Here is a 12,470-nt window from a genome sequence, read left to right as displayed (position 1 = left end):
TTTAGGAGCTTGGTAGACTGCCGTCTTCCTATGTGGCTGAGGTGTAGGAGTAAATCTCTACAGATCAGAACTCCACACTCATCCTATAGGAGGGGTAAATCTGCAGGTCAGGGCTCTGCAGTCTTCCTATAGGAGGGGTGATTCTGCAGGTCAGGGCTCTGCACTCTTCCTATAGGAGGGGTAACTCTGCAGGTCAGGACTCTGCGGTCTTGCAATAGGAGTAACTCTGCACTCTTCCTATAGGAGGGGCAACTCTGCAGGTCAGGACTCTGCGGTCTTCCTATAGGAGGGGTAACTCTCCAGGTCAGGACTTTGCACTCTTCCTATAGGACGGGTAACTCTGCAGGTCAGGACTCCGCACTCATCCTATAGGAGAGGTGACTCTGCAGGTCAGGACTCTGCACTCTTCCTATAGGAGGGGTAACTCTCCGGGTCAGGACTTTGCACTCTTTCTATAGGAGGGATAACTCTGCAGGTCAGGACTCTGCAGTCTTCCTATAGGAGGGGTAAATCTGCAGGTCAGGACTTTGCACTCATCCTATAGGAGGGGTAACTCTGCAGGTCAGGACTTTGCACTCTACCTATAGGAGGGGTAACTCTGCAGGTCAGGACTTTGCACTCTTCCTATAGGAGGGGTAACTCTGCAGGTCAGGACTCTGCTGTCTTCCTATAGGAGGGGTTACTCTGCAGGTCAGGACTCTGCACTCTTCCTATAGGAGGGGTGACCCTGCAGGTCAGGACTCTGCCGTCTTCCTATAGGAGGGGTAACTCTGCAGGTCAGGACTCTGCACTCTTCCTAAGGAAGGGGTAACTCTGCAGGTCAGGACTCTGCAGTCTTCCTATAGAAGGGGTAACTCTGCAGGTCAGGACTCTGCACTCTTCCTAAGGAAGGGGTAACTCTGCAGGTCAGGACTCTGCAGTCTTCCTATAGGAGGAGTAACTCTGCAGGTCAGGACTCTGCACTCTCTGCTGCCCTATAGTGGCGCCACTCAGTACTGCACTGCTAGAGGAGTCCGAGAGGAGATGCTGTGAGTGTGAAAAATGATGAAGACTCTCTAAACTTCCCGATGCTGACAGGTGAGTTGTACCCTCAGTCCTTCTGCTGCACTTCTCACCGCTCTGCATATGGGGAGAGGCAACCTAATCCTGGCGGGGGGCTCATCTAGTTATCTATATTTGGAAGGAAGGAGGCTACCTAATTATGGAGGGCACATCTGGCTATCTAAATGGGGAGGGGCTATATCTAGCTACCTATACTGTAGGGGGAGGGTACCTAATCTTGGGGTGCACATCTAGCTATGCTATAGATGGGGTTCCATAAGAGGGGGTGGGGGGAGTTAGTGGGGCCCCCAAGTTACTCTTACATTGGGGCCCCATTGGAGCTAGAACCGGCCCTGCCAGACTTTACTGCTTCGGCCCACAGTAGCATGTCCTGGTGTAAGACACAGTTTTCAGTCATCTACCATACATTACTGTAGTAGGAGTTTTGCCCGCAGAACTAGTGTAACCCCATGTGTGTATATGGACAGCAGTGGATTAGCCGGCCTCCCCTTGAAGGTGGTATGGCGGGAGCTGCAGATGCTGCAGGGTAGCGGCGGTGCGCTGAGCTCACGATCGCCCGCAGGTGCTCCAGCTCTGCTGTAGGAGAAAAGAGTGGCTCGCACTGCTGAATAATTTACAGCATATTGACACACGCTATAATACACTGAGATTATAATCACTCTCTTCCCCGGCACAAATCTTCTGGCTCCAGAAATTTCTCTTTTCTGCATCCACACAAGAGCTAATTAGAATTCATTGAAATACAGAATATTTTATTTCCAAGCCGTCCCGCGTAAAGATTCCCGTCCCTGATAACTCGTTAGCGCGCAAATGAACTTGTTCCTTGTTTGCAGCTGTAATGAGAATGGGCAGGACTGTGTGCAATGGCTTCTCTGTTCTCATCACTGCCACCAAAAAGACAAGAAAACAAGAGATATGAGTGCTGCTGAAAGCCCAAGCTTGGCCACAGATTCACATTGCTTTAAGTCAAAGGATCAGTACTGCGAAAAAAAAATTGTAAAACTTAACCACTTGCCGACCAGGGGATTTTTCAGTGATCGGTGCTGCGTGGGCTCTACAGCCCGCAGCACCGATTAGGAGTGCAGCAGGGCGATCAGACTACCCCCCTTTTTTCCCCACTAGGGGGATGTCCTGCTGGGGGGGATCTGATCGCCGCCGGCTGCATTTGCTTAGCGGGGGGAGGCACTTCAAAGCCCCCCTCTGCAGCGTTCTCCGCCGTCTCGCCCGTTCCCGCCCTCTCCCTCCCCCTGTGAGCTGCGCAGGACGGATTTCCGTCCTGTGCATTGAAGGATAGGCTTCAGCCTATCATATGCCGGCGATCCCCGGCCAATCAGAGGCCGGGGATCGCCGATCTGCCTTACGGCGCTGCTGCGCAGCAGCGCCGTATGATGTAAACAGCGGGGATTTCTTCCCCGCCTGTTTACATTTTGCTGGCGAGCCGCGATCGGCGGCTCTCCGGCTGTTCACGGAGACACCCTCCGTGAACTGACATGGAAAGGCCGCTCGATGGAGTGGCCATTTCCATGGTAACTCGCAGACGACCAGTTTACGCCAATCGGCGTTAGCTGGTCGTCAAGAGGTTAAAATACACATACCAATAAGAAGTCGGTTTCTACCAGAGTAAAATGAGCCATAAATTACTTTTCTTCTATGTTGCTGTCACTTACAGTAAGTTGTAGAAATCAGACGGAACTGATGCCGATGTTACTAAAAGGGTTGATGGCAATCCAGTCCAAGAAATAAGTACGGTATTTTTTGGACTAAAAGACTCACTTTTTCTCCCCCAAAAGTGGGGAAAAAAGTCACTGTGTCTTATGGCCCAAATGCCGGGAGTTCCTGACTTGTGAACGCTGCCAATACCAGCCTCCAACCCTCCGCAATGTCGGGGACTCCCTGTACTGTGCCCATGCAGAGGAGGACACAGGGAGATAAGATGTACAAGGGGGCAACAGCCAAAAATCATTCATTCACACATTCTAAGAGGGTAAAAATGCATACCCCAAAAACATATGCAAATAATACCACTACTAAATGAATATATTAATTATGATTGTTAGGAATGAAAACTATGAAGACCATTGATAATGGCTGTCCAAGTGCCAACCCAACAGTAAAATACCTCCTTCTGCTGCCCAAACCCCCCCCCCCCTCCCCCCCCTTCCGAATCACCTACATTCACCTATACAAGATTTCTCACGTGCCTCACCACTCCTCTGGAATCCCCTTCCAAAACACATCCATCATTCTAAAATCTTTGAAATCTTTAAAGTGAACCTAAAGTCATGATGAAAAAATGAGTTCAACTCACCTGGGGCTTCCCTCAGCCCCCTGAAGCTGATCCGTGCCCACGCTGACTCCATCAGATGTCCCTGGACCGGCCGGCGGCGACTTCCGGTTTCGCCGTCACCGGCCGACAGGCTGGGAACGTGAGTGATTCAGAATATCGTCCCCTATGCTGCTATTGCAGCATAGGGGGCGCTATTCTGGCTGGGAAAGCGAAGAATCACTCGCGTTCCCAGCCTGTCGGCTGGTGACGGAGAAACCGGAAGTCACCGCCGGCTGGTCCAGGGACATCTGATGGAGTCAGCGTGGGCACGGATCAGCTTCAGGGGGCTGAGGGAAGCCCCAGGTGAGTTGAACTCATTTTTTCATCCTGACTTTAGGTTCACTTTAAGCGCTTCCTCAAGACTCACTTTTTCAGACATGCATACATGGCAACCTAGGCTTTTCACCTTCAACCCCTGGCCAAGGTATGCTTACTAAATATATCCTACAAAACACACTGCTTCTATTTATACATATTGTATGTTACCCTACCCCACCTCTTGTTTCCTCCCTACACAACATGCAATTTTCCCATCAGATCGAAGAGAAAACTCCCGTCCAATATTTTCAGCATGTCCGGTCGGCTTATGATCGAGAAAGGAATCGATTTTTTGCATTACTGATCATAAAATTGATCCCTTTGTTGACCTGAAGCAGATCGGACATGCTGGAAATGATCAAGCCACAGGAAATACATTTTACAGTATTTTAAAAACTGTTCTTGCTTTTTATGTGTAAAATATGAGCCCAGTACTAGCATTAAGGGTCAGCTTGATGATGATCGTCTTGCGTCTGTACAGGGAAGACCCTGTTCTACTCACAGTGATGTCACCTAGGCCTCAATTCACTAAGCTTTATCGCATTAGGTAACGCAGAAAACAGCCGATTTTACCGATTACTTGGCCAAATTCCAACTCACTGAACCGATTACCGCACTCAAAAGTAAAATAAATTATTAGTGAGGTAAATTACCAACTTGTACGGTAAATACCTCAAGAAATTGCAAACCATAAAGATTTAAGCATTCGGTAAATCAAGTGAAAGTGTTCCGGTATTCATCTCCAGCTCTGACCAGCCGGTAACTCACAATCACCATGCAGTAAAAGTTGACCGATGTAACAGACAGCCAATCGGGAGAACCACAAAACCTTGCTTCTCGCCCCATTCGATCCAACTCTATGGAGGGCGGGACTTCAGAAAGGGAGGAGAAGAGCAGGAGAAGGAGACATTTTAAAAGACTTTTCTGTATCCCTTTAGATGTGCATATACTGATTCACAGAAGAGCTCCTTCTAGCACAGGTGCACATATAAAGGGATGCTGGGATGCACTGCATAGAAAGGCTCATGCACAGACTTGTAAGAGAGGACTGATAGCTTACCGCCTGGCCTGCTCCAAAGCTGGTGAGACTACTGAACAGGGCTTAGTGTACAGAGGTAGGGAACCTTGACTCTCCAGCTGTTAAGGAATTACAAGTCCCACAATGCATTGCAGGAGTCTGACAGCCACAGTCGTGAATAATAAAGGCAAATGCATGCTGGGATTTGTAGTTTTATCACAGTTGGAGAGCCAAGGTTCCCTAACGCTGAAACTGTATCATGTTTTTTTCAGTGTTTTACGGAAATTTCATGCAAGAAATCTTAGTGACCCATCCACAAGAGGTCAGCGCTCACAGCTAATTACAACACTATAACACCTGTTCGCCTCCTCTTACACTTGAAAAACGAATGCATCAAGAGGTAGCGCTCACGGTGTGTGATAACGTATTGGCATATGTGCAAGACCGTTGTTTCCAGGATAATATCAATTCCAATTCCCCTATATATTTATATTATGTATTCCAATACACAGGTAGAGATTTTGGGTTTAACCAAAAAGTCTTATTACGAGCAAACTGTCATTAAATGTCCATGTACAGGTGACCTAAAATTATATTCAACATATGAATATAATTTTAGGTCACATGTACATGGACTTTTAATGGCAGTTTGCTCGTAATAAGACTCTTTGGTTAAATCCAAAATCTCTACCTGTGTATTGGAATACATAATATAAATATGTAGGGGAATTGGAATTGATATTATCCTGGAAACAACGGTCTTGCACATATGCCAATACGTTATCACACACCGTGAGCGCTACCGCTTGATGCATAAGAAATCTTAGTGAATTTGGAAAAAAAGTGAACCTCCATAAAGAACCGCTGTCCCCTTTTTGTCTTCTGTTGTTACTGGCAATCTCACCCTTGCTCTCTGTATCTCTCCCCTCCAGACGCATTGATGATGATCGGGGACGCACACACGAGCTGGAGCACTCAGCAATCAAATGCATGAGAGGCATCCTGTACTGCTACATGCGGCAAGCTGATAAGGTAAATCGCCTTTCCGTGACTCTGGCCTATCACAGATGACATTGCGCAGAGGGCGAAGGGACCGCAGTGCTATCAGCGGCTACGGCAGAACAGCTGGAACATTGGCATTAGTGATATAAACTGCGTTTAGGGAGAGATGACAGCGGCATGCTTAAAGAGGTCCTGTCACATATGGGCATTCACAGGAATCTGAAATCTTACATACAGGATTTATGTTACTTTATTTTTACGGTAATCTCAATCGCTACTTCCCACAGCTACCTAACTGAAAGGAAGAACCTGCCCCAAACCAGAGGTCATCTGACCACACCTTTCAGGAACGTGCACTACTTCAGCCTGATATTCTGTGTCCTGATGTCACTTCCTGTTTCCCCAGGCCAAACCTCCCTCCATAGCCTGTTTCAGAGAATCACACACCTTCAGCAAGAAGCTTGTTGGTGCTGGACCTTGTAGTGACCCAGAGGTCCTCAACCTGTTTTGGCCCGGGGACTGTTTTATAGTCCAAACATTTCTGGGCGGGAGGGAGGGGGGTACTGGTCACAAACTGGTTTGGACAGGGAACAGGGCTTTTAGCTTACAGTTCCTGTGACTGCTACATGGGGCTTTCACCTCCCTTCACAGATGCAGACCTTTGTACAAGCCACCTCTATCTTGCCAGTATAGGGCGTTTAAACCGTTGCTGGGCCTTCCTGTGCACAGGCCCTCACTCGCCGCCCGCTGCTGTTTGCCAGTGCTCCTCTGCGAACAGGCAGTCAGTTTTCATGTTGGGTGTACTACACACGCCCTCCCTCATTGAATAAAGCAGAGGGACACCAAGAGCCCCAATAGTGTAATTCGTCTTGGGGACAACAAAATAAATGAGAAGTTAAAATTATACTTACAAACCAGGGTTACCAATAGGCAACCACTGTATAGGCAGGTGGGGAGAACAATCCTGACCTCACTCAGGAATAAAAAGTCGCTCTCTGTAGACAGGAAAATAGGGTAACAACCCTCCACCCAGGGTGGACTCAATGTAGTGTACAAGATACAGAGGCACCAAAAGAATAAAAGGTCATTAAATGAACTTAAAAAACCAACTGGTTAAACAGAGGAGGTAGCGGTGGTCTTACCCCCTCCAAACAGACACAAGCAAGGACTGCGATTCAGACAGTCAACAAGACAGACAGTCCCTCATTGAAGTCGCAGCTGCGCACTGCAGTGAGGAGAGTCGGTGATGTAGCTGCCTGCACATAACGCTGTGCACTTGTGGCTAATGAAGGAGCGGAGTTGGAGGGGCGGGACTGGAGGTTTCTGGCTTGTGCAGCCAAAGGTAACTGCAGGGAGGAGAGGCAGGGGATGTAGCCGCAACATGTCCCATGGCCCAGTATTGTGCCGCGGAGCGGGGATTAGGAACCCCTGTAGTAACCGATATCGACAAATACAAAGTAGGGTCCACACACTCACAGGTTGATAGGGAAAAGAAATGTTATTCTTCCAAAGTGCAGTTGCATAGTCATCTGACCGCCACTCCGACAATCGTGTCGGGGTCTCTTGATGATCCCCTTTATCAAGGCAACATGTCAGACAGTAGTACTATAAAATCCCTCCATAGGCTAATACTGGGAAGAAGCAGATTGTTCGACCACCCCTGCCCCCTCCCTCCACAACATACAGTATGTCACACCCCGGAATGTTGTACCAGGAAACGGGGGTGGGGGGGAGCCAGTCACTGTAACAGCCAAACCACCCACTTTCTACCATAGAGCAGATGAGAGAATCCCAGAATGCTCTGTAGAAGGCTTCTTACGCCATCCCCAGTCAGTGCCCAGGACTCATATGCACATCACAACCATGCTCCTCTTGCACAGGTGCCGTACGGCCGCAGTAGTGCATGAAGAGGAGTCGCAAGCTTAAAATCCGACAAAGTCTGGTCAGATTCCTTTTGGTGGTTCACACTTGGCAACGGTTGACTAGAGGAACCCTCTACAGGATCAAAAGGCTCCCATCTTTTTAGGCAAGTATTTGATTTTTGACCCAAGTTTAGTCTCGGATACAGCTCGTACTTTCTTGATTAAAGTCAGCTGAGGTGACCAATAACGACCACCTCAGCCGACTATCAAGCATGTGTACGGCAGCCCCCAACCCGCGAGGGATCTGCCACTAGATAACTGGCTGACCTTCTGAGGGCAATTGGTGCATGCAACTGTGCCTCCGGAATAAACCAGCATTCAATGTAGCAAAGAAGGAAGGACCAAATCCTGGCACCAGCAGGAATACACACATCAGCTTTATTTCAACCTCAGTACACCGACAGTTGTTTGAATGTAGGGCCCTACACATTCATGCAACTGTCTGTGTACTGAGGATGAAATAACGGTGACGTGTGTATTCCTGCTGGTGCCCGGAATCCTTCTTTGAGGACGCCGCTCCCCCTCCTGCCGCATAGCAATAGTACGCATCGAGGCTGCGCCAGTGAGGTCACCCAAGAGGATTGGGGCCCGATCCCCGATAGGTTACACACATCACAGGTATGTTTGCATCTTAAAAGGAAACTAAACTGGGAGGGATATGGATGTTTCCTTTTAAACATTACCAGTTGCCTGGCTTCCTGCTGATCTACTGTATGTGGCCTCAGTAGTGTTTGCATCACACACCTGAAACAAGCATGCAGCTAATCCAGTCTGACTTCAGTCGGAGCACCTGATCTGCATGCTTGTTCAGGGGCTGTGGCTGAAAGTATTGGAGACACAGGATCAGCAGGAGAGTCAGGTAACTGGTATTATTTTAAAAGGAAAAATCCATATCCTTTTCAGTTTAGGTTCCATTTAATGATATAATTTTGATAATATAATCTTACCATTTTAATGTAATATGAGGCGATACCTAAATTATCCATTCAAAGTAGATTCACTTACTTTACCCTTCTATTATGTAGATTTGGTAAGATTGCACAATCAAGATTGGATTATTGATGGGCACTTTTAGCTGGTCAGTTCGAACACTTACACACCGAAAATTGCAATCACTCTCTTCTGCGAGTGCAATCTTCACTCGTTTACAAATGCATGTTTTGCCGTGATTGCGGATGTAATTATTGGCTGCAGTTGTGATTCCTCATCAGTGTTCTCCCACCAAAAAATGTTCCAGCCGGGTGGCATAAAAAAGTAGTCGGATGGAGCTATATGAGAGAATGCACGGCCGGTGGTTCTGTGTGCAACTCTGCTTAAAGTAGAGGAGGAAGTGAGCTGATAACAGCCGGATGCTCACAAAAACTAGCCGGGTGCAGCGCCCGGCTAAAAGAGCCTGCTCATGTGGGCACTTTTACAGAGCTCCTCATGGTTTGGGATTGCCCAGAGTTCTCTTTTAAAAATAAGTGAACTCCTCCTTTAATCCCGGTCAGTCACTTTACCATTACCCCCGATCCTTCCCTCTACTCCGCCCACTTGTGTCCCTACTGGCCGGATCTGGCCGCCGGCTGCGTAGGAAGCAGGACAGTGCGTCCAGGATAAATGTCCTCTTATCCTGAGCTGCGTTTCTTTCCTCGTACATTTCAGCCATCTCCATAATGAGCTTTTATTCCCCTTCTTATTGTCGTTTAGCTTTTTTTCTTCAGCGTTGTTTTGTTCTCCACCAGTACGGACCATTAATCAGCGACGCTCGCACGGAACGGCCTCCTGAGTGGATTTTAAATTTGTTGCTCGTAAAAGCTACAGAAAGACGAAGTGTTTAGCCGCAGCCCCCTTCTTCACACGGCGGAGCACCCCGCTGGGGGCGCCGTCACTCGCTGCCGGGAGGGTGGAGAGTCTTTATGGCTTGTGTGTTTTGTGTTTTGAGCAACATTCTGACAATAAACCAATAAAGCATCGAGGAATCCTGGGACGGCGCAAATCTCGGGCCTCTTACAAGGGCTGTTCTATTGTCTCTGCTAATTGAAGCCAACTTCAGCTCTTAAGTTTGGCTCCAGTTAAAAAGATTCTCTGTACGGGGAATGCTCAGTGGCAGGTACGCTCGAGAAAGAGCTGTAAGCCAACACATGTATACTGTTATTATTATGATGATTATTATGCGTTTTATAGAACACAGCCACATTTCCTGCTATGGGTTACACGGTACATTGAACAATGCGAATCACTAACTGTCCCTCAGCGGAGTTCCCAATCCTTTGTCCCTAGTTTGGTTCCAGTATGATGTCCCGAACATAGTCAAGAGCCAATATGGGATTAAGCTAAGTATCCTTTCATTAAGTGCCTGTTCAATGCATGCATGAAATAAAGGCGCCTGGGAAAAAGGGCGCAGAGGATTGCCGCTAGAAGAATATCGCTAAAATTAGCGATATTCTACTGCTGGATTGCGATAGTAAAATATTGTTTAGTTTTACTGATATTTTACTATAACTAAACGTAACCCTACATTCGCACAGAACCCTCCCTCTACCAGTGCCTAACCCTAAAACCTTCCACCCCTCCTTCCCCAACAAGCCCCCCCCCCCCCCCCCCCCGGTGGTACCTAAGCCCAAGACCCCTCCCCTGGTGGTGACTAACCCCAAGACCCACCCCTTTCCAGTTGTATCTACAACACTCCTTCCCCCATGGCGCCTAACCCTACCCTCCGACCTTGACCCCCTCTCTAACACAAAGCCACGATATGTGGCAATCAAGTTACATTTGGGCGCACAGAGGTGCCTAATTACTGGCAAGCACAGTAAGTTTCCGCACACAGAGTCGCCCGATAGCGGTGCTCCCACTATGCAATGCCACCGTTTGCCTTTTAGCAAACCCCCAGTGCCCGCGATTCTATCTGGTGCCTTCAGGTGCGCAAATTTACTGTGCTTGCTGGTAATCGGGCGTCTTAATGCGACCAACGTACCTTTTTTTTTTTTTAATGCATTATAAAATCTGCAATCTGAGGCAACAACAGTAAATTCAGGCGCCCAATAGCAGCCACCGTTGTTTGCCACTAATCGCGGCTTTTATAATAGGCGCATCTTTTTTTCCATAAGGGCTTCTGCTACCCCTTTTTACCTGATTCACTGTTCGCTGTTCAATACTCTAGATGCAGATAAAATAATTTTGGATGTGGGAGGATGTAACAGAATACACAGATAGCTCAGGGTGACGCAGAACCACCAGGAAAGTATAAGGGACTAAAAGAGACCAAAAAAGCCCTTTTACTAAAAAGCAACAATAAAAGTATGATGTAATGAATTGTATGTGTAGTACGGATAATGAATAGAACATTAGTAGCAAAGAAAAGTCTCATTTTTATTTTCACATAAATATATATATATATATATATATATATATATATATATATATATATATATATATATATATATACTCGGGTAAAGGCCGAGTTTTTGGGGCAAAAAAAATGTCCCAACAGTGGAAGTCTTGGCCTATACTCGAGCCACCCGTCCCCCATCAGAGTGAAGCAGCATGGAAAATTAACTGACTCGCGGCTGAGGACCTGTGAGCTGTTCGGGCGATCGGGGGGTGCCGGCTACCTATACTAGCTAGCCTAGTGCTAGCTAAAGCTTTTACAGCCAGGCAATCAGTTGAATTAGTCCTGGGGACTCTAAAGCTGAAAAACCTCAGGAGCGGCGTAACGCTCAGGAGGATAACTGCCCCCACTGCAGATTTTAATTCATTCTTATGTACTTGGCTTTATACCATACAAAGTACACAAACTTTTTAATCTTGCCAAAAAATAGGGTGTTTAAAGAGAAACTGTGACCAAGAATTGATCTTCTTCCCAATCAGTAGCTGATACCCCCTTTCCCCTGAGAAATCTTTTCCTTTTCTCAAACGAATCATCAGGGGGCTCTGTATGGCTGATATTGTGGTGAAACCCCTCCCACAGGAAATTGGGAGAACCATGGTCCTGGCAGTTTCCTGTCTGTGAACCTCATTGCATTGTGGGATTGAGCTGTTTCAAACTGCTAAAAAAAGCAAGCAGCAGCTATTTCCACTGACATCACCTGCCACCACTAAAAATGTCACCATGTGATAAATGTCAGAATGTAAATCAGGGGGAGGAAAGCTTTTACAATGGGCAAACACTGACTAAATCATTTAAACATCATTATTGTAAAAATTAAGCACTTTTTTATTACATAATGTTCACTGGAGTTCCCCTTTAAGTGATGTGTTGTGTTGTTGTTTTCCTCCTAGGTGGAGCAGTTTAAGCAGGATCCAAGCCCACAAAAATGTCTCCATTCTATCTTCAACATAGAAACGGGGGATGAAGTCCTGTCCTACACACAGTACAGCCACATCCAGGTAATCCGCTCTGTCTCTTCAGTCTATTTCTTGCTTGGCTCGATATCTATCTATTTTATAGCTGTGTAGCATGTTTCTACTTTTCATGTTAAAAATCAGAGCCAAAAGCTGTACTTTGGTTTGTGTGGGTTTTAGCTGCATTGGAGCGATCCATTAGCAGAGGTGAGTCTGTTTTATTTGAACTGTGACAACACAGCCACTGCTGGTCTTCAACTCTCAGAAGACTACAGACTATTTTTCTTTGACCGCAAAAAACTTGGTTTGGTGTCAGGTTTCTCAATATATTTGCAAGGATAATGGTGTCCATACATGGTACAATTAAAAGTTCACTTTTCCCGTGTATTCAACCAAATCAATCAAATACAGTGAAAATTGAAAATAATCTACCGTACATACTCGCATACAAGCCGAATTTTTGACCCCCAAAAAGGGGGTCGGCTTGTATGCGAGTCTT

At 46.9% G+C, this 12,470-nt stretch overlaps 1 protein-coding gene across 3 annotated transcripts in view; it reads left to right on the top strand.

The window, feature by feature from the left end:
• PHKB (phosphorylase kinase regulatory subunit beta) overlaps positions 1-12,470 on the top strand; it is a 421,697-nt gene that overhangs the window by 128,201 nt on the left and 281,026 nt on the right. For all 3 annotated transcript variants that reach the window (XM_068260886.1, XM_068260887.1, XM_068260888.1), the window contains 2 exons: positions 5,657-5,756; positions 11,909-12,016. In XM_068260886.1, coding sequence (XP_068116987.1) covers positions 5,657-5,756; positions 11,909-12,016 — 208 coding nt within the window. The remainder of the gene's footprint in view (positions 1-5,656; positions 5,757-11,908; positions 12,017-12,470) is intronic.

This window comes from Hyperolius riggenbachi, chromosome 11, assembly GCF_040937935.1.
Source record: "Hyperolius riggenbachi isolate aHypRig1 chromosome 11, aHypRig1.pri, whole genome shotgun sequence".
NCBI lineage: Eukaryota > Metazoa > Chordata > Amphibia > Anura > Hyperoliidae > Hyperolius > Hyperolius riggenbachi.
Note: the sequence above shows the minus strand (reverse complement) of the source record. Positions and strands in the feature narration are given on the sequence as shown.